Source organism: Phoca vitulina, unplaced genomic scaffold, assembly GCF_004348235.1.
Source record: "Phoca vitulina isolate PV1807 unplaced genomic scaffold, GSC_HSeal_1.0 scaffold3, whole genome shotgun sequence".
Lineage (NCBI taxonomy): Eukaryota > Metazoa > Chordata > Mammalia > Carnivora > Phocidae > Phoca > Phoca vitulina.
In genome coordinates, this window is record NW_022589706.1 from 27,802,912 (window position 1) to 27,830,347 (window position 27,436).

A 27,436-nucleotide genomic window follows, 5' to 3' on the forward strand; every position below is an offset into this window, starting at 1 on the left:
TTCTCCACCTCTCTCAGGCTTCGTGGAATTGAACAGAGTTAGGATCTTGCTCTGGATTAGGCTTTTGCTTAAGGGAAGATCGTGGCTGGTCGGTCTTCTATCCAGACCACTCAAACTTTCCCCATTATCGGCAATAAGGCTGTTCTGCTTTTTTATCATTCATGTGGTCACTGGAATAGAACTTTTAAATTTTCTTTCAAGAACTTTTCTTTTGCATTCACAGCTTGGCTAACCAGCACAAGAGGCCTAGCCTTCAGTGTATCTTGGTTTTTGACATGCCTTTCTCACTAAGCTTAATCATTTTTAGTTTTTAAAGTGTGAGATGTGGGACTCTTCCTTTCACTTGAACACTTAGAGGTCATCACAGGGTTATTCACTGACCCAATGTCAATACAGCTGTGTCTCAGGGAATAATGAGGACTGAGGAGAGGGAGAGAGATGGGGGGGTTGGGTGGCGGATAGCTAGTTGGTGTAGCCGTCAGAACACACAACATTTATGTATTAAGTTTGCCATCTTATATGGGTGCAGTTCATGGTGCCCCCAAATCAATTATAATAGTAACATCAAAGACTACTGATCACAGATCATCATAATAAACATAACAATAATGAAATATCTTGAAATATTACAAGAATTACCCAAATGTGACATAGAGACACAAAGTGAGCAAATGCAGATAGAAAAATGGTACTGATAAGACCTGACTCAATGCAGGGTTGCTACAAACCTTCAATTTGTAAAAAATGCAGTTTGTGCAAAGTGCAATAAAGTGCAATAAAATGAGGTATGCCTGTAGTTTAACTAAAACGTAGCCACACTCATTCATTTACATATTGTCTATGGCTGCTTTCACTACAACAGCTGAGGTGAGTATAGAGACATCAAGCCTAAGATATTTACTACCTTGCCCTTAAATCACTGAACCTAGAAAATAACACATGGGATAAGAGAAAAAAACAAATATTTCTGTGTAGCTATATAAAAATGTTCATTTAGAAATGTGAGATGCTCCTGAATTACATCTACATACTAATAATACCACAACAATCATTTGTTCACTTACTCATTCAAAATATTTATCGAATGCCTACTCTGTGCCAGGTATAGTTCTAGGTACTGAGGATATGGTATGAAAAAGACAAAGTTTCTATTGTTGCGGATCATACAGTCTTAATGGGGGAAGTCAGACAATTAACAAATAAATATATCACAAAAATGTCAGAGAGCCTTGTAGAGAACAAAAACAGGATAGCATTATATCTAAATCAGGCAGCAGACAGAGGCAGTAACACTTAAGGGGCTATCTACATGATAGTGCAGCTCAAGGGGATGAGCATTCCGGGCATTCCAGGCAGAGTAAACAACTAGGAAAGGCGATGAGGAACCACAACGCTACTGCGGCTCGAGCAGAAGAGCCACATTACTTAGCTGTTGTATTGAACCCCAGAACCAAACACTCTCTCTATATGCTCAAATCATCACAGTATGCTACTGATGTCATTTATCTGACTGCCTCCAACTCTTAGACATACCAATATGCAACAGATACCTATATGGTTCATCAGTGTGGAACTGGAGTACTTTCTCATTATATAATATTTAAGATATATTTAAATAAAAATATTTTTAATATGTTAAAATTTACAAATTACTTTTAAAGTGATTTATTATAATTTAAATAACATTATATATATTACAATAAAAACATTATGAATACTTAGAAATTAATGTGGATTAACTCACTGCCCCAAGTATTCTTTTCTAGTCTTAAAATATGCACACTTTCACATAATTACACTTATGATAATAACAAATATTGAAAACTCGTATGTGGTAGGTACTATACTAAGAACTTTAACTTGTTGTGTTCTTTAATCCTCAACCAAGGGCTGGAGGCAGTTTCTTTTTATTTATTTATGTATTTATTTATTTGAGAGTGTGCGTGCACAGGGGGAGGGGAGACAGAGAAAGAGAGAGAGAGAATAATTTGGGGGAGGAAGGGACAGAGGCAGGGGGAGAAGCAGGCTCCCTACTGGGAGCCCCATGTGGGGCTTGATCCCAGGACCCTGGAATCATGACCTGAGCCAAAGGCAGACGCTTAACTGACTGAGGCACCCAGGTGCCCCACGGGGGCAGGTTTTATTACTGCTATTTTACCAATGGATGAAACCTGAGTTTGGGGAAGGTCAGCTAGCTACCCAGTACAAACTCCAAATTATAAATTTTTTTTCTGAAGGCTAAATTCTTTTTTAAGATTTCATCTACCTATTTGAGAGAGCGAGTGAGCACTGGAGAGAGAGAGCAAGCACGAGTGGGTGGCAGAGGGAGAAGCAGGCTCCCCGCTCAGCAAGGAGCCTGATGTGGGGCTCAATTCCAGGACCCTGGGATCATGACCTGAGCTGAAGGCAGACGCTTAAATGAATGAGCCACCGAGACACCCTAAAGTCTAAATTCTTTTTTATTATTAACATATAATGTATTGTTTCAGGGGTACAGGTCTGTGATTCATCAGTCTTACACAATTCACAGTGCTCACCATAGTACATACTCTCCCCAATGTCCATCACCCAGCCACCGCAACCTCCCACACCCCTCCACTCCAGCAACCCTCAGTTTGTTTCCTGAGATTAAGAGTCTCTTATGGTTTGTCTCCCTCTCTGGTTTCGTCTTGTTTCATTTTTCCCTCCTTTCCCCTATGATCCTCTGTCTTGTCTCTCAAAATCCTCATATCAGTGAGATCATATGATACTTATCTTCCTCTGATTGACTTATTTTGCTTAGCATAATACCCTCTAGTTCCATCCACGTTGTTGCAAATGGCAAGATTTCATTTTTTTTTTTGATGGCTACATAATATTCCATTGTATATATATATACCACATCTTCTTTATCCATTCATCTGTCGATGGACATCTTGGCTCTTTCCATATTTGGCTATTGTGGACATTGCTGCTATAAACATTGGGGTGCAGGTGCCCCTTAGGATCACTACATTTGTATCTTTGGGGTAAATTCCCAGTAGTGCAATTGCTGGGTCATAGAGTAGCTCTATTTTCAACTTTTTAAGGAACCTCCAGACCGTTTTCCAGAGTGGCTGCAACAGCTTGCATTCCCACCACTTTAGGAGGGTTCCCCTTTCTCCACATCCTCGCCAACATTGTCATTTCCTGACCTGTTAATTTTAGCCATTCTGACTGGTGTGAGGTGGTATCTCACTGAGGTTTTGATTTGTATTTCCCTGATGCCGAGTGGTATTGAGCACTTTTTCATGTGTCTGTTGGCCGTTTGGATGTCTTCTTTGGAAAAATGTCTGTTCATGTCTTCTGCCCATTTCTTGATTGGATTAGTTTTCTTTGGGTGTTAAGTTTTATAAGTTCTTTATAGATTTTGGATACTAGCCCTTTATCTGATATGTCATTTACAAATATCTTCTCCCATTCTGTCAGTTGTCTTTTGGTTTTGTTGACAGTTTCCTTTGCTGTGCAAAAGCTTTTTATCTCGATAAAGTCCCAACAGTTCATTTTTGCCCTTGCTTCCCTTGCCTTTATGTTTCTAGGAAGAAGCTGCTGTGGCTGAGGTCGAATAGGTTGCTGCCTGTGTTCTCCTCTAGGATTTTGATGGATTCCTGTCTCACATTTAGGTCTTTCATCCATTTTGGGTCTATTTTTGTGTGTGGTATAAGGAAATGGTCCAGTTTCATTCTTCTGCATGTGGCTGTCCAATTTTCCCAACACTATTTGTTGAAGAGACTGTCTTTTTTCCATTGGACATTCTTTCCTGCTTTGTCAAAGATTAGTTGACCACAGAGTTGAGGGTCCATTTCTGGGCTCTCTATTCTGTTCCATTGATCTATGTGTCTGTTTTTGTGCCAGTACCATACTGTCTTGATGATGACAGCTTTGTGATAGATCTTGAAGTCCCGGAATGTGATGCCACCTAAAGTCTAAATTCTTTTTTTTTTAAGATTTTATTTGACAGAGAGAGACACAGCAAGAGAGGGAACACAAGCAGGGGGAGTGGGAGAGGGAGAAGCAGGCTTCCTGCGGAGCAGGGAGCCTGATGCGGGGCTCGATCCCAGGACTCTGGGACCTTGACCTGAGCTGAAGGCAGACGCTTAACAACTGAGCCACCCAGGCGCCCCAAGTCTAAATTCTTAACACAATTTCATTCTACTTTACAATGTACAAAATTCTATTATCATAACTTTAGTTAACATATCATTACATTGTCTCAAGCATAATTCTGAATGGTTACTTGATGAACTGATGTACTGTATGATTGAACTGAAGCAAATTCAGACTAAAGTGAAAATAACCCTAGGTATAGTTATTAAATAGCCTCTAAGACCAACATAGCCAATGTTTTCCTTCTGCACTAAAAGAGAGGTCTCTTGAGGCGCCTGGCTGGCTCAGTCCATACAGCAAGTGATTCTTGATCACGGGATCGTGAGTTCGAGTCCCACACTGGGTATAGAAATTACTCAAAAAAAAAAAAAAAAGAAAAAAGTGCCATGGGAAGAAAGAGTAGGCTTCCCTTTAGGACTATGATTAAAAATGGTAATGTACTATTTGTCCTGCTATATAAGTTTTTAGAAAATTAATTAATTCACATATAATTGTTAAAAAGAGAAATTATGTCAGTTTAATGTGGAAGCCGTGTCGGTTCATAAGAAGTGATTTTTCCTAGGTAAAGGCAGCCAGAAGAGTGGAAGGAAAGTGATTTTCAGCAGGAAAGGATAAACCCTTTGGCTCATGCTGTGCAGGCAGGAGCTCCTTCAGCTTTAGGAAAATTAAAAATGAGTGCCTGCGGGCGTGTCCATGTGCACTAGTGCGCGCGCACGCACACACACACACACACACACACACAACCAGGAATGAGAAGAATTTATTCATTGGGACCCTGGCTGAGTGCAGCACTTCATCCCTAGTTCAAGCTGCAGCGCATCTTTGGGACATTCCACCAAGAGTTGTGGCTGGATCCTGCTCTTCTGGCTGGTCTTCTTTGAGTTCCTGGTGACACTCTTCATGTTCACAAGCAGGCAACGCTGCAGGCTCTGAATAATGAATGAGGTGCCAAAGTATCATGACCACGTTCCTAGTTCAACACTTAGTGTTTTTCCAAACCAGTGTTTTGGAATTCAGTGTTCAGATTCAAACAACTATGATGAATAAATTACAGTCTTTAAAAAATTAAAAAACCAGGGGCTCCTGGGTGGCTCAGTCGTTAAGCGTCTGCCTTCGGCTCAGGTCATGATCCCAGGGTTCTGAGATCGAGCCCTGCGTCGGGCTCCTTGCTCAGCGGGGAGCCTGCTTCTCCCTTTCCCTCTGCCTGCCGCTCCCCCTGCTCATGTTCTCTCTCTCTCTCTGTCAAATAAAAAATCTTTAAAAAATTCAAAAATCACATATTTATTACAAGAGAATTCCACTGTTTTGATGGAACACTTTAAACAAAGGCCCAATTTACAATACATCTCAGTTTTCTCTTGACTTATTTGGGGAATACAGTGGTACTATTGATGCTAATTTTGGCTACTCCAACAGGAAACTATTTGTGAAAACAAACAAAAGAAAACCAAGGATAATATGTGAAGGAAATAGAAATGTCAGTATCTATACGATGGTCATAGACTTCAAATATTTTCTGCATTACAATGGAGGGGACTATCTATGGCGAATAGTTGCTGTCCAGGTAAACTTTCATGTTAACACTGATACCAGGATCCCAGAAAAGAAATAAAAGTAGATTTAGATCTCTCCACCTAACTAGAATGGTCATGGGAAGTTTTTTTTTTTTTTAAAGATTTTATTTATTTATTTGACAGAGAGAGAGACAGCAAGAGAGGGAACACAAGCAGGGGGAGTGGGAGAGGGAGAAGCAGGCCTCCCGCCGAGCAGAGAGCCTGATACAGGGCTCAATCCCAGGACCCTGGGCTCATGACCTGGGCCGAAGGCAGACGCTTAACGACTGAGCCACCCTGGTGCCCCGGTCATGGAAAGTTCTTGAAGTGAGTTAGCTTCAAAATCACAGAGACAGCACAGTATGAGTAGAATAATTTCTTCATTGGGGAAAAAGGCAGAAAACAGCGATTAAAAGAGACTGAAAGAATAAAAGAGATCACCTGGCACAGAGATTTCGTGTTAGGGAACACTGAAGAATCTAAAATAGTTTGTTAGGATATCCCAGAAGCCTAAGAGAAAACCTTGGCTGTCAGAGGCCTGTGGGAAAAATGTACAACAAAGAGAAGATTCTAACGACAAAAAGAAGATAAATGGATCTTCTATGAGGACTCTTACTTTGGAAAAAATTATTGAAAAGAATTACAAATGTACCTGTTATGGAGACTGAATGTTTGTGCCCCAACTTCATATGCTGAAGCCCTAAATCCCCAGTGTGATGGTATTTCAAAACAGGGCCTTTGGGAAGTAATTAGGTTTAAAGGAGGTCATAAGGGTGAAGCCCCCATGATGGTACTAGTGCCCTAGAAGAAGAGACCAGAGCCCTCATTCTCTCCGTGCCATGTGAGGATACAGCAAGAAGGCAACTGTCTGCCAACCAAGTAGAGAGTTATCACCAGACACCAAATCTGCCTGCACTTGATCTTGGACTTTCAAGACTCCCAAATTGTGAGAAATAAATGTTTGCTGTTTAAGTCCCCTGTTTGTGGTATTTTGCTATAGTGGCCCGACCTAAGACAGTACGTAAACAAGAACTTATTTGCTATTTTTCTATGTCTGCTCAAGAACCTCACATATATTGGAAGTACCCTCCTTTTCCATGGACAGGAGCTGCCTCTGCACTGGTAAATAGAACAGTGGTTAAAAGTGAAGCTTTAAAGTCAGAGGTATCTGGGTTCAAATTCTGTGTCTGTTACTTTCTATAAAGTTTCAAACTATAAAAGACATAAATATAACCTATTGATGTCACTGGGCTGCTTGGTTCCTGTCCCAGATACACGAAAGAATGAGAGACCCCAGACCAGAATGGGGAGATAGAGTTTACTGAGTAGATACCAAGTATATATAATACATTTTCAAGAGAGAAAGCAGGTCACTGCTGGAGCAAGAGTGGCAATGGCCCCAAGAAGCTCTAGCTGCATCCTTCTAAGCCTGCTTTTTGTATATGTAAATTTGGCTTTGATTGACATTTTTGATTGACAGCTGGTGGTTATAACATTTTGGCTTCTGCGCATCTGCATACCCATGATGCATTCTAACTGTATTTACTTATGTATTGTATATTTATGAGTTTCTAATGAGTTTTTGCCTGGGCCTTAGGACAAGCTGCACCTTTTGTATGCCTGCTCAGCTCTTGGAAGTCCCCTTGTGGCTTCTGAGCCAGCTCTGTGGCTAGGCCTTTCCTGTTCTGTTAGCCCTTGGAGGTGGCTTTGAAGGTGTGGCTGTTAACCCTCAGGGATGGCTGCGAGGATGTGACCAGCATCTGCTTTATTCCTCCTTGTTCATGCCTAACTACCTACCTCACATCATGAACCTTAAGGCATTGTGAGGATTAAATGATATAATTAAACATATATAAAATTAAATATGTATATTAAAAACCCAGTTCATGGCCCACAGGATTTTCTTTTTTTTTTTTAAGATTTTATTTATTTGAGAGAGAGAATGAGAGAGAGAGAGAGAGAGCACAAGAGGGGGGAGGGTCAGAGGGAGAAGCAGACTCCCTGCTAAGCAGGGAGCCCGATGTGGGACTCAATCCCAGGACTCCAGGATCATGACCTGAGCCGAAGGCAGTCGCTTAACAAACTGAGCCAACCAGGCGCCCCAGGATGTTTTTAGATCATAGCATCATAGCAATAATATACAGACAAGAGAGAAAAAGTCCTTTTAATATTAAACAGGGCTGCCTGTGAAATAAGCACGATCAAATTTATCAGTACTTTTTTTTTAAAAATGAAATTCTAAAACCAACAACAAAAAAGTACTTTCAAAGCAATGACTAAACAGTTGGGTCAATGTCTTCTCTAGCCAGACCTCACACAGCTCACAGTTGTAAGGCTGGCTTGAAAATCTCTGAGCAGTGAGATTCCTGTGGCGTTCCTCAAAACATAAATACAGAACATTTCTTATATTCTAATGTGATTCAGTAATGTTCTAGTAGTTCTTAGGGATAGAGTAGTGACCAAAATGGACAAAATCCCACCACACAATAACTCTTTGTTAACATTCTGGTTAATATATTCCAGACATACATATTTGTAATACAGTTGATCTTTGAACAACACAGTGGTTAGGGATGTTGACCCCCTGTCAAAAATTCGTGTATAAGTTTTGACTCCCCCAAAACTTAACTTCTAATAGACGACTGTTGACTGAAAGCCTTACTGATAACAGTTGATTAACATATATTTTGTATGCTATATGTATCATATACTGTATTCTTATAATAAAGCAAGCCAGAGAAAAGAAAACGTTATTAAGATAATCATAAGAGAAAATACAGTACCGTACTGTTATCTATCCAAAAAAACCCTGTGTATATGTGGACCCACACAGTACAAACCCGTGTTGTTCAAGGGTCAACTACATAGATGTATGAATATATGTGTGTGTGTGTGTGTGTGTGTGTGTATATATATATATATACATATATATATAATTTTACGAAACAGAACCCTCTCCATCTTATTTTGCTATCTTTTTGCCATACTCAACTACTAGTCACAAAATTTTTTTTTAAAAAGATTTTATTTATTTATTTGACACAGGGAGACACAGCAAGAGAGGGAACACAGCAGGGGGAGTGGGAGAGGGAGAAGCAGGCTTCCCGCCGAGCAGGGAGCCCAATGCAGGGCTTAATCCCAGAACCCTGGGATCATGACCTGAGCCGAAGGCAGACGCTTAACGACTGGGCCACCCAGGCACCCCACAAATCTTTTTTTTTTTTTTAAGATTTATTTATTTATTTATTTGAGAGAGAGAGAGCACACGTGTGGGAGAGAGGGCTAGAGAGAGAGAAAAAGAGTAAGAGAGAGAAGCAGACTCCCTGCTGAGTGTGGGGATCCATCCCAGGATCCTGAGATCATGACCTGAGCTGAAACCAAGAGTTAGATACTTAACCAACTGAGCCACCAAGGCGCCCCTAGTCACAAATCTTTTAATGCCCAAAACCAGCTCTACATAACTTTAAATGTTGCATAGGAGTCCATTTAATTACATCATTTCCAAATTTGTACATGAAAAACAATGCTGCGGTGAACATTCCTATAAATACATTCTTACCCATTTAATTAATCTCTTTAGGATAAGGAGAGGAATTGTTAAAATAAAGGTATACACATTTTAAGTTTTCATACACATTGCCAAATTACAGGAGGGATATTTTAAGGAAATGACAAAATACAAACAAAGAACATTTAATTCAAATATTCCTACATAATCACACCACTGCAGAAGTCCACTGTTCCAATTGGAGATCAGCTAGAACCTAGTATTTGATCACACTTAGTTCTTTTTTTTTTTTTTTTAAGATTTTATTTATTTGAGAGAGCACAAGAAGAGGAAGGGGAAGGGTCAGAGGGAGAAGCAGACTCCCCACTGAGCAGGTAGCGCGATGCAGGGCTCGATCCCAGGACCCTGGTACCATGACCTGAGCCAAAGGCAGACGCTTAACCAACTGAGCCACCCAGGCGCTCCTGATCACAATTAGTTCTTAATGACTAAGTAGCATCTCTACATATTTTCCTATAACATTAACAAAAATAACTTGCAGCAACCACAATAATCCATGCACCTTTTAATCTCCAAGACTTCAAATAACTGGGTTAAAGGCAAGTCTGAATATTTTGAAAATATTTTTTAAACATCTAACACTAACAGGTTGGGTTACTTTGCCCAAATGATATACTTTCTCCAATCCTACAAAATATCTTCTGATTTTGAGTTTAATTAATTTATTGAACCAAAACTCAACACACAATTTAAGGCCACTGATAAGAGAACAGTATAATTCATATGCTACACCCTTATGGTACAAGCGATTTTGATTTTATACATATACAAGGATATATACATATATATACATAGATATATATATGTATATTTATCTGTAAAGATATATAAATGCATAGATATGTGACTGGAAGTCCACAAGCTAAACGCAACCTCTAGCCAAGCAAGCAATAGCGATCATGGGGTCAGAGAGGTGAGGGGTAGGCCACAGGAAGTTGCCAAAGTCAAAAGACTTTGACTTTTTGCTCTATTTTTCTACATTATTTCAAGTGTTCACAATTTAAATATTTACATCTTACTCGTGTTTCTAAAAGAGAAAATTCCAATACCATTACACTGTTAAAAATGCTGAAATCTTAATCCCTAATGTGCTAGTATTCGGAGGTGGGGACTTTCAGAGGTGATTAGGCCATAAGGATAGAGCCCTTATGAATAGGACAGATGCCGTTTTTTTTTTTTAATTTTTTAATTTTTTTAAATTTGCAAGTCTGCTTGAGATTCTCTCTCACTCTCTCTCTCTCTGCCCTTCCCGGCTGCACTCACACGTGCATGCGCTCTCTCTCTCAAATAAATAAATAAATCTTAAAAAAAAGATAGGGGCACCTGGTGGCTCAGTTGGTTAAGCATCTGACTTCCACTCAGGTCATGATCTCAGGGTCCTGGGATTGAGCCCTACTAAGGGCCCACTACTCAGCAGGGAGTCTTCTTGTCCCTCTCCCTCTGCCCCTCCCCCCACTCATGCTCTATCTCTCTCAAATAAATAAGTTCTTAAAAAAAAAAGTATATCAACAAAAATTAATAAAGAGGGCATCTGCCTGGCTCAGTCAGTAGAGCATGTGACTCTTAATCTCAGGGTGGTGAATTCGAGCCCCACACTGGGCATGGAGCCTACTTAAAATAAAAATTTTAAGAAGGGGCGCCTGGGTGGCTCAGTTGGTTAGGTGTCTTCTCCCTCTCCCTCTGCCTGCTGCTGCACCTGCTTGTGCTGTCAAATAAATAAACAAAATCTTTAAAAAAAAATTAAAAACCAAAAAGAATAACAGAAGTGCTGTATGCAACTTTTTAGGCCAGGTCTTAAGAAGCATCCAGGGTGCCTGGGTGGCTCAGTTGGTTAAGCGACTGCCTTCGGCTCAGGTCATGATCCTGGAGTCCCAGGATAGAGTCCCGCATCGGGCTCCCTGCTCAGCAGGGGTCTGCTTCTCCCTCTGACCCTCCCCCCTCTCATGTGCTCTCTCTCTCTCTCTCTCTCAAATAAATAAATAAAATCTTTAAAAAAAAAAAAAAAAAAAGAAGCATCCAGCTGGGGCGCCTGGCTGGCTCAGGCAGTAGAGCGTGCAACTCTTGATCCTAGGGTTGTGAATTCAAGCCCCATGTTGGGTGTAGGGATTACTTAAGGAAATTAAAAAAAAAAAAAAAAGTATCCACCTGTTGCCTGGTTCTCTCCCTCCCCCATCCTCCTCCCTTGGGATGGATACTCGACCTTGGAACCAAGCCACCATGCTGTGAGGAAGCCAAGCAGCCACATGAAAAAGCCATATGTAGGTGTTCTGACTGACAGCACGAGGTAGGGTTTCCGTCATCTACCAGTATCAACTGCCAGACAGTGAGGAAGTGAGCCTCCAGATGCTTCCTGCTCCCAGCCTCTGAGTCTTACAGCTAAGAACCCAGACATGAAGCAGCACACAAGCCATCTCCACGATGCCCTGTATAAACTTCAGACACACAGTTTGTCAGCTTAATAAAAGGTGGTTTTATGCCACCAAGTTCTGGACTAATTTGCTACGCTGATATACAGCTGGAATAATATAAAAGAAACAGTTAATAGTTCATATTCAGTAAAGAAGCAATGAGGGGTTGGAGAATATAGGGAGATTTTTACTTTCTCTTTTGACACTTAGTATACTGCTTGAATTATTGAATTAAATATACTGACATGCAATTACCATTTTATCTTTTAAATAAAGCATAACCTCACTTCCTAATTGGTAAAGTGAATTATACCTCTAATCACAGAAGGACTAACTAGTCTTCCAGTGCCTGGATGATACTGATAAAAAGTATTATAAGATTTGAAAGAAAAAAAGTTGACAAAAATGTCCTTTACTGACTAAAATAAAACCCAAAAGTTAATCAGATGATTAAAAAGGCTTTGTAGCCACATGTAAAATGCTAAATATTATTATTACATTGGGGAAATATATATATAAAAATACACACACACCACAGTATCTAAATACGTATTTGTTAGAAAGATCTGGGAAGATGCATACCAAATTCATTTAGGGAAGTACAGAATAAGCCAGATACAGGGAAGTGAGTGACGAGAGTTTAGTCTTACTTTTAATGTACTGATTTTTTTTTTGAAAGAACATATTCATGTATTTCAATAACTAAATATTTTACAATTTAATTTTACAATTAAAATAAATAAGAAAAGATAATAGCAGTAGCTATATTTGCTAGGTGGAGACGTTTCTCAAGAAATTTTTCAGGCACACATATTTTTCTTCCGGGAAAAAGGCCAATCTTAATGTGACTTATTTAAGTACAGTGAACATTAGCCACAATTTATAGGGCCTTTGGGCCTATAAAGAGGAATCTGACCAAGGATCTCCCAGATCACATGCTTACAGTACTTTAATATGAAAATAATTTAAGTAAATTAAAAATGTAGAAGTTTCAGTTCACTGTTTAGAGCTGAAATACAGAGCTCAACAAACCAAAAAAAAAAGGGGGGGGGTTATCTGCATTCCAAATCTTAGGTTACAACAGAGAACAGGAAAAACACAGAGCATAATCCAAGTTCACATTACTAAATCTATCCGTTCGTTCTTTCTGGAACTCCTATCATTAATAAAAGAAACTTTATGCCAAGAGACAGCCAGTCAAGGAGAACAGAAGAAGGAGGTGGCAAGAGAGCAAAAGAGAGTGAAGCCAGAATAATTCTGCAAATGGCTTCAATGGGAATGGAAAAAGTCCCTCTGCAGGCCATTTTTATTGTTTAAAGGAAATATTAGTCACTAAAAAAAAAACAAAAAAAAACTAAACCCAAAAACAACTAAATACAGTAGTTATAAGGAAGTGGTTTTTTTTTTTTTAAATACTAACCTCACAAGGGACACACACACAAAATACCAAACAACTTAAAAAAATGATTTATAGGATACCTGAGTGGCTGAGCTGGTTAAGCATCCGACTCTTGATTCTGGCTCAGATCATCATCTCAGAATCATAAGATCGAGCCCCGCACTGGGCTCTGTGCTCAGCACAGAGTATGCTTGTCCCTCTCCCTCTGGTCCTCCTCCTACTCCTGCTTTTTCTGTCTCTCTCAAATCAATCAATCAATAGAATCTTTTTAAAAAATGATTTATAATTAGATTACAATTTTGTGTTGGCATCTTTCTACACATGTAGTAGTATTCTACTACTATGTCAAGAAAAATCCGTATTTATCCCCGGGCATATTCCCGTATTAAATCAAGTAATGAAACATAGAATAACTTGATAAAGATATCTGATTTTAATTGAAAGGAACTCACTGTATATTCTTATCCACTTCTTTGGGTCTTATCAGCCAGTATTTAATGAGTAAAGCACTAATTAGAATAGGATAGAAATAGACTATAGTGTCAGATAATGCCTCTATTTATTAATGTTTTTCTGAACATTCCTGAGACAAATAGAAACATACACGCACCTAGCAAAATACAACTGTGTTATGAACATGTGTGTAACTCTATGATGTAATTAAATCATTGGAAGGAGACATGCCAAATGAGTAAGCAAAGCTTTGTCATGAGCACCCCAAAATGGGCATTCTTTGTACTGCAGTCTTATCAACCTTACACTTAAATTCTGTTTATAATGTATCATCTAAAACACTCCTATAATGCAATCAGAAATACAGTCATTTGCTTTAAAGTCAATAGTGTAGACAGACAATAAAATGAATGAAAATCAGATTTATATTCCTTGTACTAGTAGAGCTTAGCAGTTAAAGAATCAAAACTTACATAAGCACTGATGAGGCAATAGTAAAGAATTTGAATTGCTGCTTGTGTCCATTTTGCCTTAGGAGACATACAAGTTTTTTCTATTTTTTTTAAGAGGTCTTATTTATTTATTTGAGAGAGAAAGAGAGCAGTTGGGGGGGGGCAGAGGAAGAGGGACAAGCAGACTCCCCGCTGAGCAGGGAGCCCAGTGCAGGGCTCAATCCCAGGACCTGGAGATCATGACCTGAGTGGAAGTCAGATGTTTAACTGACTGAGCCACCTGGTCGCTGCTAGCTTTTTCTATTTTAATATATATTTTTTAAATGCTGATGAGAAAAAATTCTACCAATTTAGAAATCAAAGAATGTAAGAACAGAAAAAAAGTCTTGTTAGAATTATTGGAAAGCTAAACATCATAGAATATATTTTCTTTTCAGATCATGTAACAACAGCGCATTCAAAAGTTTTATTCCTCAGTGAAAAAAAAGTCTGTCCTAATTATTGTGTATTATTTTACTGCTTATAATGTCTTTGAAGTAGCTTACAAAGTTTTGTTTTTAGGGGCGCCCAGGTGGCTCAGTCAGTTAAGCCACTGACTCTTGATTCTGGCTCAAGTCATGATCTCAGTGTCATGGGCTCAAGCCCCACATCAGGCTCCGAGCTCAGCAGGGAGTCTGCTAAAGACTCTCTCTCTCCCTCACCCTCTGCCCCTCCCACAGCGGCAGCTCTCTCTCTCAAATAAATAAATCTTTAAAAAAAAAATTTATTTTTAAGGTTAATTATTTGACTAGGTAATGCATTCACATAGTTTTAAAATGTGAAAATACAATGAAGAATCTCCCTTACTCCTTTCTCCTACCCCCCTAAGGTCCCCTTGATCACAAATATGTTTAAAGGTGCTTGAAGGAGACCAACAGGCAGTAGAACTGAGCATGGCACTAAAGAAACAACCCAGTGCCTAGAGCTAAGCTGCCAGGGTTGAATATGCCTCTGCCACTCTCTGGTCAGCTCTGACACCTGGGAAAAGTGACTTAACCTCTCTGTGCCTCAGTTTCCTCATTTGTAAAAGGAAAATTTACATCAGAGACTTTCTATGGGCTTAAACTAGTACCTAGACTAGCTTCAAATTCTCCTCAATGTAACCATTATTATGAGCCTGAGGTAGATCCCTTGGAAACCATTTCTATGTATTTACAAACATATTATACTGACCTACACACATACCTCCCACACACACTCTCATACTCCAACCTGCAAAGGCATTTCTATGGCTTTCACTATCATTTCTCAGATACTTCTAAAATATGTTTCTTCTTTATATAGTTTGTGTGCTCTCTCCCAAAAAAAGCAGTTCCTATCCCTTCCTACCCATTTCCCCTCCCACAGAGGCAACCATTTTTAAATTTTAGATGAGTATTTTAGTATTTACCTCCATGTCTTTATATATAAATATGCATCATTGCTACTTCTTGATTTTTCAGTTTTAAGCAATATCCACTGATTCACCAGTATAAAATATGAAGACCTAGTTCTCTTTTCTGCACAAACCACACATGTGCACTCTTGCCATCTCCTAATAGTTATATCATAAATTTGTTTAGCTCAATAGTCAGTTTTAACATTATGACTATGCAAATGATCTTCACAGTTGAATCATATAGTAAACTCTACTTATTTTTCTTTTCTGTACTATTTTCTGTACTTCCTTATTCTTTTTTTTCCCCACTTACTTGGTTTCCTATGACTTTTGACAACTTGTTTTCATTTTTCTAGATCACAAGATGCCTAGACTTACCAGGTATTCTATCAATTCATCTTTCTGAAAAAAATCTCTGCTAGAGCCTTGTGACACCCTCTCAATGAAACCAGCCGTCTTGTGGTCCTGGTGCGCAGCTATCACCTTGGGATCTCTGTTCACCATTATCCTGAAGTTACTTTTGCTTCTTGCATGTGCCGGATCTCCTGCTTTCTATACTCAAGTCTTATTCTTCTTCCTGGGTTTATGCCTTCTTTTTGGTGAAAAATAGTTCATCCTCTAGTAACTATCTAAGAAATGGTACACGAGGTGGCATTTTTGAAGACTCCCTCCGATTTGACCAATACTTTGGTTGAATACAGAATGCTGGAGTTGTAATAATTTCCCTTCAGAACTTAACATCTTTGTGCCAATCTGCTGCTGAAAAGTCTAAAGTCTTTATACTCTTGATCCTTTATACGTGACCTGTATTTTCCAAGAACAGCAAGACGGCCAGAATTGTTAGAACAAAGTGAGCAAAGGGAAAGAGTGGGCTAGAGGGGGGACAGATCATGTAGGGCTATGTAAATTGTGTTTGTTTTTTTTTTTTTCACTCTAAGTGTTGTGCAGAGCTACTGTAGGATTTTGAGGAGAACATTATCTGATATATTGAAAATAGATCACTTCAGCTGCTGTAGTGAGAACTAAACTTGAAGAAAGTGGGGCATGACAGGAGGGTAGAAGCAAGGAGACTCATACGGAGGCTAATTTCAATAATCCATGCAAGAGCTGATGGTAGACTAGACCAGGATGTTACACTGGAATTGTAAGAAATGTTTGGATTCTGGATATATTTTCAAGGTTGAGCCAAAAGGATTTGTTTCTGCATTAGCTATGAGGTTGAAAGAGTAAAAACTGACACAAAAGGTATTGCCTAAGTAACCAGAATAATAGAGTGAATAGAGAAGACAAGGAAGTTTAAGCTTGACGGCAAGAAAAAAAGTTTGGTAATGCACACATTAAATGTAAGATGCCTACGATTTATCTAGATAGAGATGTTGCATCAACACCTGGACATATAAAATTCTGGAATTCGGAAGCAAGCAGCATCTTGGCTGCTCTTGTTCTACGGCATGACTTTGGCTCTTTCTTGTTTTGGCACTTACCCTTCCTTTGATCCTATCCATTTTCTGTGCCAGGTTCTCTCGTGTGAGCCACGTAATATCCTTTTAATATGTCTTTTTCTACATAACTCAGTCAGAACTTCTATAACCTATAATAAAGAACTTTAACTGATATTATTACTAAATTAGGGGGAAAAAGTTAATTTTAAATTGTGAATGAATAGGACTTTATTAAAACAGAAAGGAAATAATGGTGAAATCTTAACTGCTCCTAAGCTGAATATATCCTTTGGCAAAGCCCATCTATTTCCACAGAATAGGCAAAACGAATCTGCACCGCAGCATACAACTAATGAGCAAACCATAAATAATCATTAAAATCCTCAAGTTTCCCCAGGTTTTTACTTGCTATTAGCACTTTAAATCCTCAGGAATTGATAATACTCTAACCTACAAGAAAATCCTATTTGATTATATGAGGTAAAAAATAACAAAAATTCCAAATTAGTACCTAAAATTAATGAGATGCTACTCTATTGCAAGGATGAATTAAATGTCCATTTTTAGAAAGATGGGAATAAATTTCTGCTCCATCATCATACTGTAATACATTACTGTATCCATGAGTGTCCTGAACATGCAGACATCTAAATTCTGGTGGCTATAACTAATACACAAAAATTATACCCTCAGATAAACTGTTTTTAAAATATAGGCTGGGGAGTTAGACTTTCAAAGAGTAGTAAGATAAAGGTACTAAAAAGTATAAGAGCAGAAGATAATGAATGAGAGGTAGAAAAGCCTAACATATTATAAGCTGACAATATTTAAATGAAAAAAAGATAGTTTAAAATCTTTTTCTGATTATAAGATATATTATCACAGAAAATACAGAAAACTATAAAAAAAGTCTCCCCTTGTATTCTACAATCCAGAGATAAACAGTTAACATTTTCACGTATTTTCTTCAAGTCTTTTTTTTCCTGTGTGCACATATATATGGTATGTGTGGGTACCGAAAAGCAAGACCGTACTAAATGCGATTTCTATATCTTGCTTTTTATTCATTTCATATATGAATTTCCCTTATTATATATTCTTTTTTTAAAATTTTTATTTATTTATTTGACAGAGAGAGAGACAGCGAGAGAGGGAACACAAGCAGGGGGAGAGGGAGAGGGAGGATCAGGCTTCCCACCGAACAGGGAGCCCAATGCGGGGCTCGATCCCAGGACTCTGGGATCATGACCTGAGCTGAAGGCAGACACTTAATGACAGAGCCACCCAGGCGCCCTATTATATATGCTTTAAAGACGTAATTATTTTAAACATCTGTATAAAATTCCATCATATGAACATACCATGATATAACCACTGCCCTACTGGTAGGCAATTAAGTTTGTTTATAACTATTCACTACTAGAAATACTACTACAATAAAGAATATTACACATTACTGAATTTAGAGAAATTAGACCTTACTTCTGAATTTCTGAAATCAGAGATCTTTTTTTTTTTTTAAGGGTTTTATTTATTTGACAGAGAGAGACACAGAGAGAGAGGGAACGCAAGCAGGGGGAGTGGGAGAGGGAGAAGCAGGCTTCCCGCGGAGCAGGGAGCCCGATGCAGAGCTCGATCCCAGGACCCTGGGATCATGACCTGAGCCGAAGGCAGACGCTTAATGACTAAGGCACCCAGGTGCCCCTGAAATTAGAGATGTTATTTCAAAAGATACTCTTTCAGAAAAAAAAAAAAAAAAAACGTTTTGAGAAAGCACTTAAAAGCTACAAGGCAGATATGGCCCCAAAATGCTGCTTGATTTGCAGTTTAAATAAAAGAAGAAATAAAAATTATAAAGCACAATTCAAATCAAACAAATGTCTATCAAACCTAATCAGCAAGTTTCCTTACTGAATCAAATGAGTTTCTCCTCCCTTCTGGCATCTTCAATTCTGCTATCAGAAGATATCTTCAATATCTGCTATCTGTCCCTGTTGTACACCAGTAGATCACCCATACAGGATCACCCATCAGTGATTTATAGCGTGTGAAAATATCCAGCACAGACTAAAAACTGTAGACTTTTAAAGGTTTGTAAAATCTAAAATCTATATTCACATAAAGTACTTTCCACTAGAACTGCTATAAACAATGTTCCATCGGGCATGAATGTATGCATTAAAGACAAAACAAAACAAAAGCTAAATATGGTTTTCCTGACAGTCTACTAAAGAGGACAGAAATGTACAGGAAATCATAAAAAGTAGGGCTTAGTTTTAGCCATCTCTAAAAAAAAAAGGCAGCAGAGCTAAGAGAAAAAAGCATGATACTATGTTAAAAATAAAAATACTATACTAAGAAAAAAAGAGGTAGTAATTCATATTAAAAAACTGATCTCCTGGGAAAATTTACCAGTTAAATTCAAGTCTATTTTTTTATTCCTAGTATCACAGTAATTTGAAAAAAAAATTGCCTTATGTTTAAATTTAGACATAAAAACTATCAGCCATTTAATGTCATAAATAGGAGAAAATATTTTAAATATTCTCTCCTCAGACTCATCTATTTTTACATCAAGTTATCAGAGATATGAAATTGCCATTTTATCTCTATAGCCACAAGTCTAATTTATAAGTTCTTATTTTATTGATTTCCCTCTAAGACATTCTTTAGGATCGTAAGTCCTAGCATATGCTGACTCAAAGAGGAATATCATTCACAAGAAACATACTTCTGGTCACTATACATAGACACTGAGTCAGCAGAAAACCTGCTTATTAACCACTAAAAATTCAAATATTTGAGCAAATGTTTATTCCTGGCTTTATTAACTGGTCTATGATAATATATCTCTGTACAAGAGTATTCTAGAACAATGAAATGTTGTCTAACATAATAATAATATATCTTATTGTTAATAAGAGTTAAATTTTTTCTTTTGCATATAAAAAGTATAAAGCATAATACATAAAAAGTCCTGTATTTAAGATTCTAGACACTTGGGAAAGTCTTAAAAACCTTACAAATTCAAATCTCATTAACAATCAATTCAATGAGACTATCTAAAGCCTGTTGTTCAGAAACCTGCCTCTGTAGAATAATTGATTTGGATTTGGAAATGCTTTATTGAGATTTTTATTGTCACGTCATTTGTTAGAGTAGGATCTGAACCATGTCACAACAGGAACTGTGACTTCACAGCAATTTATCAGGTAAACAAGCTCCATATGGCTAAAGACTATATTCCTTAATACAGAACAGAAAAGGCTATACCCACATTACTTACCTATGATGGTGATATCACCAACATAAATCTACCATAGATGACAATCTGTTTTTATCTCTAATAAAAGAATTGCTGGCAAGTACTTTGACCATTATGACTTAAATCACTGTAGAATTTCAATTATGAAATAATTTTAGTGACCATCAGATGAAAATAACCCATTCCCACAAATATAGGACAGAAGGGGTACAGTTCAATTCCAAATAGGACTGTCCCATTCATCTCACCAGATTGATCAGCCTTCTCATTGCATGTTCATGAGAGCAAACACATTCACAGGGATCGAATCCACCTTCTGCCATGACTGCCCAGCTTGATTTAACTCGACTGTTTAAATCTAGGAGCAAGAAAAAAAAATATTAGACAACTACTGAGCGTAGTACTCTTTCTGTTGAGCTATGAAAAATTCATATTATTGTACAGACTCATAATAATTCTCTTAAACTAAGGATAGCTCATATTGGTTAATGACCTATATTTATGAATTACTAATCATATAAATTATGAATCTATAGAAATGATTACCTACCCCTTCTACCATCAGACTAATTTCCTACAAATGTGAATGTCTTCAGATGCTCTATCCTGCCTCCCTGTGAAGCAGTTGATGCTAGAGTCCTACTGTGCTTAATTAATTCTTTAACTTTGTTAGTCATAGTACTGCTATAGACTGAATGCTTGTGTCCCCCACAAAATTCATATTGTTAAAAAGGAGACAGCAGGCCCCAAAATGGGAGTCACTCATGCTAAAGCCCATGTCAGCAAACCAAGACCTAATACCCAATCTAATTGCAGTTTCAACTTTAAGAACTGTAACCTTTAGCCAGTCAACATGGAATTACCCAGTCAGCACTAGTGAGATAATACATTCATAGACCCCTTCCATTCCCCTTAGGAAGGTGACCTTGCCTAAAACAATATATTCTTTGCTAATAATTTCCTTTTTCCACCCCCTTTCTGCCTTTAAAAACCTTTCCTTTTCTACAGCTCGGTGGAGCTCCTTTCTATTTACTAGATGGGATGCTGCCCAACTCATGAATTGTTGAATAAAGCTAATTTGATCTTTAAATTTACTATTTAGTTTTTGTTATTTAACAAATTTGGTGAAAGCGGCAGGATAAACGAGCCTTCTGATAGCTTTGGGGACAAGAAGAAACACAGGTGTGGTATCCCATGAACTGTTCCAAGTTCTCTTTTTTTCCTAGCCATTTCTGGGGGCCATTGGGAATTGGGAAGTTCCTGTCAGTTCTGAGCTCTGCTCTTTGTGTTGAACTTCTAAACTAACCAGCTTTGCAGTCCACGGCTTAGTGGGTCAGCTTGAGCTGACACACAGTTCCATCTGGAACCTGAGTCCCTACCCCTTGGTTCAGTCCACAATTCCCCAGTTGTCTGAAATACCCTGCCTCAGTTCCAGTCACAGTACCCACTTACTGGGATTTGGTGGTTTAGTCCTTTCCTCAGTTCCAACCAGTCCCCACTTACTGGAGTCTGCTGGTTTAATGCATGCTGAGAATGGTGATGGTATGCAGGCCTTCTCTTGGCCAGTCCACACGGTAACACCTTTTGGTTGCTGCTGGTATGTTAGGGTGCACATGTTTGTTTGTCTTATTTTGTGTAGATAAAGGGTTACAGCTAACAGAATCTCAGAAGTTAAAAAAAAAAAAAAAGCCACAAAAATTGGTGGGCACTGACAGAACACTTACTATTAGAGTACCCATCACCCAACTCAAAAACTCCTGCATTAAGTGGGTCATTGAACAGGTTAGGTTGACACTAGGTCACCTGCCAACCTCAAGAAAATTCCTGTACAAGGAGTTACACTGTAACACTGTACAATTCTCAACCCAGAGGCACATCCCTTTGAGGTACTAGCTCAGCTCCAAGAAACCCAAAGTTGGCTAATGGGATCCTTAAACTAGAGAGGCAAGCATGCTTCCTTCTGGCACCCCTGCTTATTTTATGCCTAAGAACTACGGTCCAAAAGATATATTGACAAAAGTGGCAAAATCTTACTAAGCTTATTTGTGTCCTGACAACCTGGCTTGGTAACCATCAGATTGGCAGCCCCAAAATGTGGCCAGACAGAAATGTGGATTACACCCCTTTTACCGCTAGATACAGCTGCACAGAAAAGGTGGGTTAAACTCTAATTGTGGCTAGGGTCCTACCAAACTGTCCTCAGAGGAATTACAACCTAGAATTACAATGGCCGTTACAAGAAATGTTCCAAATAGATAAGATCATTAAAGAAGTGCACTTAAAAGCGAGGCTTCCAAATCAAACAGAATGGGATGCCTGTTTTAATTGGTATGCAAGAGACTCAAAAAGGCTTCAAAATTCCAAAATAGCTTCATTGAAAGATTTGTTGTAAAAGGCTAGTGAAAAACTAAAGATGTAAAAGGTACCTAAAAGCAAAAAGCTTTAATTCTTACCGCTTCCCTCTATCTTCCTTTATTTGAGAACTCATCCTAGTACTCCTCTATCTGAGCTGCCTTTATGGACTGCAAACAAAAGTCCACCAAGTTAATGACCTTACAGACACCCCTCCCCCATACCTGACCTCAAAGGAGGGCTCCTCCCAAATGGGAGATTTTCTGGTAAACTGCTACATTATTCTCTTAAATAGCCAAGGAAAAAGTAACATTAAAAATCTTGCCAAATTCTGGTTAAAAACAGAGTTACAGATGGGATCCCAGAAAAACTGGCAGAAGCTGGCTAAGGATGAAAATTCTTACCAGAGTCAGCTCTCCCGGAAGTCTGTAGGACCCGGTAAAGAAAGGGAAAGAAGTTATCTTTGGCACTCTCCTTGGGGATCCCTCTTACATTCATGGGGGGGGCAGGTAATTCGATATGGCCAGAAATGTTTGGTGTTTGTCCCAGGTGAAAACGGACAAGATACCTAAAAGAATTTTTAAGTAGCTCTGTGACTGGCGATTGGCCAGACTGAAAGCTGATATACAGAGCCTGGTAATATTTTTTAGGCCTCCTCCCATAAGCTAAAATGAAACTAAGTACCCAGAAGGAAAGAAAAAAATCTTCTGAAACCTCTGTAAAAGTATTTACTAACAGGAAAAAAAAAAAAAAAAGTAATTAGATGGGTGGATCAACCTATGATATCATTGAAATTGCAACCCAATTCTTTGAGGAATTGAGAGCAATTGTCTACATTTTACAAATCTTGGCAAAATTAGAAATGCAACTCTAGAGGTAATTCAAAGTTCACCTATTCCTTTTATTACCAATTCCAAAACCTATTTATCTCAAAAGGCTTACTGACCTTAAGGAACCAAAGAAACCAAAGTCCTCGGAGGAACTTGTACTCTTCCCCAGTGCCTTGGAGATGTAAAATATTAACTCTAGACCATCCCAATTCCTAAGACTGAAAATAAAAGGGGTTGGGGGGGCTTTTTAAAATTCAAATTGCAAATAAGGCTCTCTTGTCCAAACTCTAGGCCAGTGCCTCCTTAAGATTTCTTTTCTCTACAAATACAAATCCTTTTTTTTTCTTTAGTAATCTCTACACCCAATGTGGGGTTGGAGCTCATGACCTTAAGGATCAAGAGTCGTATGCTCTTCCTACTGAGCCAGTCAGGTGCCCCAACAAATACAAATCTTAAAAGTCTTCTCCATGGGGCACCTGGGTGGCTCAGCTGGTAGTACATGCAACTCTTGATCTCCAGTCGTGAGTTCAAACCCCATGTTGGGCATAGAGCCTACTTTAAAAAAGAACTTGGTTTAATTGGCTTAAAAAGAAGTGCTTATGAAGTATTTATAAATCTCAGAAATATAGTAGAAATGAACCCAAATGTTTTTCAAATTCACATGATCTAGGATAATTTTCAGTATAAAAGCTAGTTTAAGTATGTTGGTTTAACTAAAATAGACATGTCTTTCGGGTTATCAGATTAAATATAAAACTTTTATATACCAGTCAAATAAGTTCATTTTATCCCTCACAAAATCTGTCAGTCAAAAAAACAGCTTGGGGCAATGGCTGGTTCTGTCTAATGTCTAATGGCTTTTGTGTGTAATCTAAACATAATTGTTAAAAACAATTAAAAAGACTAAGTAAAAAGTTTTTAATTAAACTTTAGTTTCCTCCAAATCTTTCTGATAACCTGAAACCTTTAAGTTCTGTTAATTTAGACAGTGATTTGTTAAATTCATTAAATATCCATATCATTTCCAAATAAGATAAAATATTGAAACACTAATTACTAAACACATGTTTATCGATTTTTTACTTCTTTTACAGGGGAACTAAAGATATTTGGGGAAAGCATGTTTCTAGAAGTTATAGAAAGTAAATAGTCTGCCAAGCCACAGGATGCTAATGCAATGACAGCTCACAATTTTTTACTTCTTCACTTTCATTAGAAACTAAGGTTTCGGGGCACCTGGGTGGCTTAGTCATTAAGTGTCTGCTTTCAGTTCGGGTCATGATCCTAGGGTTCTGGGATCAAGCCTCGAGCCCCATGTCCCCACGTCGGGCTCCCTGCTCAACAGAAAGCCTGCTTCTCCCTTTCCTACTCCTCCTGCTTGTGTTCCCTCTCTGTCTCTCTCTGTCAAATAAATAAAATCTAAAAAAAAGAAAAAGAAACAGAAACTAAGGTTTCTAAAGGTTAAAAACTTTAATATATGTTATATAATAAGGGAAACATCTCCCTATGCAAGGAAAGTAGGATGTGTTTTTGGTAAAGAAGGCATGTAAATTGGGACTGGATCCTCAAGTATGGCTAAGACACGCCATGCTACTGTTCCCAGTTTTCTCCCACTCTTCTGATTTGGAATCACTAAGAACAAAGACTGCCCTGGAATCTCCTTGGAAGGGATTATACCAGGTCTTCCTCACTACCCAGATGATAGGGACTCAACCCTGGATACACATCCCACAGCTGACAAAAACTACACCTGACAACTGGTCCTATACAAACACCAGAGACCTCCAAATCAAACTGACTAGGAAGATTAGCTGACATCGAGGTGCTTCCTCCCAAGACACTGGATCAAGACTTCATATTTTAACTAAACATGAAACCCTTTCATCTTCCCTTTCTTTTCTTTACTGTGATACTGGCCTGGAAAGATGACGTTACCATCCATATCTCCCAGGCCACTGCTTGGCGGCGGGGGGGAACCCAATGGAATTTAGAACAATTTTTTAAGTGAAAGAGAAAACCTAACTGACCTGTGGCTTGAACGAGCAAACACAGTAATTCCTGTGAATTAATCTATTAACAGTACTACCTTAACGGGAATGGTTTGTGCCCAGACAGGGTTTGTCTTTGTTTATGGTGGTTATCATTCGATAAATGCCTAGACAGCTGGCAATGCCTCTCTGGTTATCAAAGTGTGCCCATTACACCTCATTGGTCAACTCCCCTGAATTTACACTGCCAAGTTAGAAAAGACCTACCAAGGCTTTCATGATCCAAGATTCACTTTCTTTTTTTTTTTTAAGATTTTATTTATTCATTTGAGAGACAGAGAGAGCACAAGCAGGGGGAAAGGCAGAGGGAGAGGGAGAAGCAGACTCCCCATTGAGTTGGGAGCCCAACATGGGGCTCGATCCCAGGACCTGGAGATCATGACCTGAGCTGAAGGCAGATGCTTAACCATCTGAGCTACCCAGGCGCCCCTCAAGATTCACTTTCTCTGGCAGGGCCCTACTTCCAGTTAGAAGTAAATCTAAATGAGGCTCCAATTAGAAACCTCTCCTTAACTCTTAAAAGTATTACAAAATCCACAATAGCTGTCTAACAAAAATCCTTACACTATCTGGCCACAGCTGTTATTTTTGTTTTTTGTGGTTTTTTGTTTGTTTGTTTATTTCAGTTTTTCTTCATAATAGGATAGCCCTTATTTATCTTTTAACTGAGCAAGGAGCTATCTGTGCTGTGACCCCCACTACCTGCTGCACCTGGATTAACATTTCTGGGAAAATTGAAACTCAGTTACATAAGATCACTGAGCAAGCCACGTGGCTTAAAAAAAATGACCTCTGACCTCTTTCAGCAGGGTTTTACTTTGACTTACTTGATTTTGATTGGTTTTGGTCTTGGGAACCATAGCTCTGAAGTGCATTCCAAACATTGGGAAATCATCCTGAATAATAATCATAACAATCTCCCTGGCACATTGTATTCTCAAAAGCTGACATGCATGTTCCTAGCTGCTGACCACCATGCAAATGATCTCCCTAAGATGGGAACATCAGAAAAGGAACAAAGAGGGGTGCCTGGCTGGCTAAGTTGGTAGGGCATGTGACTCTTGATCTTGGGGTTGTGAGTTCAAGCTCCACATTTGGTGTGGAGATTACATGAAAATAAAATCTTTTTTTAAGATTGTATTTATTTATGGGAGAGAAAAAGAGAGAAAGTACAAGCAGAGGGAGGGGCAAAGGCAGAGGGAGAAGCCGACTTCCCGCTGAGCAGGGAAGCCCAACTCGAGGCTTGACCTGAGAACCACAGGATCATGACCTGAGCCCAAGGCAGACACTTACCTGACTAAGCCACCCAGGTGCCCCAAAAATAAAATCTTAAAAAAAAAATTGTGAACTTCAAATTGTGGCCTATCACAGAGTAAGCAAAAAAGAAAAAAATGTCACAACCTGTGAATACCCCAAACAAAAAATGGACAGACACTGGGACCTGAGCCAAAGGCAGAAGCCTTAATCCCCAAAATGATGGTATTTGGAGGTAGGGCCTTTGAGAAGTAATTAGGTCATGAGAGTGGATCCCTTATGAATGGAATTAATGTCCTTAAAGAGACATGAGAGAGATGATCTCTCTCTGTACCATGTGAAGATACAGCAAGAAGACATCCATCTACAAACCAGGAAGAGGGCTCTCACCAGACACTGAATCTGCCAGCACCTTGATCATGGACCTACCAGACTCCAGAACTATGACAAATCAATGTTTGCTGTCTAAGCCACCCAGTCTCTGGTATTTGGTTGTATCAGCCCAAACTAATGAAGAGAACTTTGCAGCCTTTATAAGAAGGCCCTCTGAAAGAAAAAAAGTTATCTAAAATGATACCAATGTTGAGTGGGGCAGGGGCACATTAAGTAACTTAATAGTAGCCAGGAAATAACTGGGAAGATTTTGAAAAGTAAGAGTAACAAGTGAGACACCAAGATGGACTACAACTGATATTTAAGATGGAAGAGACAGATCAATGAAACAATTCATATATTAACTTAAAGGAACTTCATTCATTCAAAAATTAGCACCTGTATTAGGCATTAGAAATATAAAAATGAGCAAAAACTGATACAGTCCTTCCCCAACAGTGTTCACATTCTAATGGTCAAGACAGACATTAACCTAAA

At 38.6% G+C, this 27,436-nt stretch overlaps 1 protein-coding gene across 1 annotated transcript in view; it reads right to left on the reverse strand.

The window, feature by feature from the left end:
• SMIM14 (small integral membrane protein 14) overlaps positions 1-27,436 on the reverse strand; it is an 81,592-nt gene that overhangs the window by 26,644 nt on the left and 27,512 nt on the right. The window contains exon 2 of the mRNA XM_032400220.1: positions 20,331-20,440. Within this exon, the coding sequence (XP_032256111.1) occupies positions 20,331-20,405 (75 nt within the window). The 5' untranslated portion in view covers positions 20,406-20,440. The remainder of the gene's footprint in view (positions 1-20,330; positions 20,441-27,436) is intronic.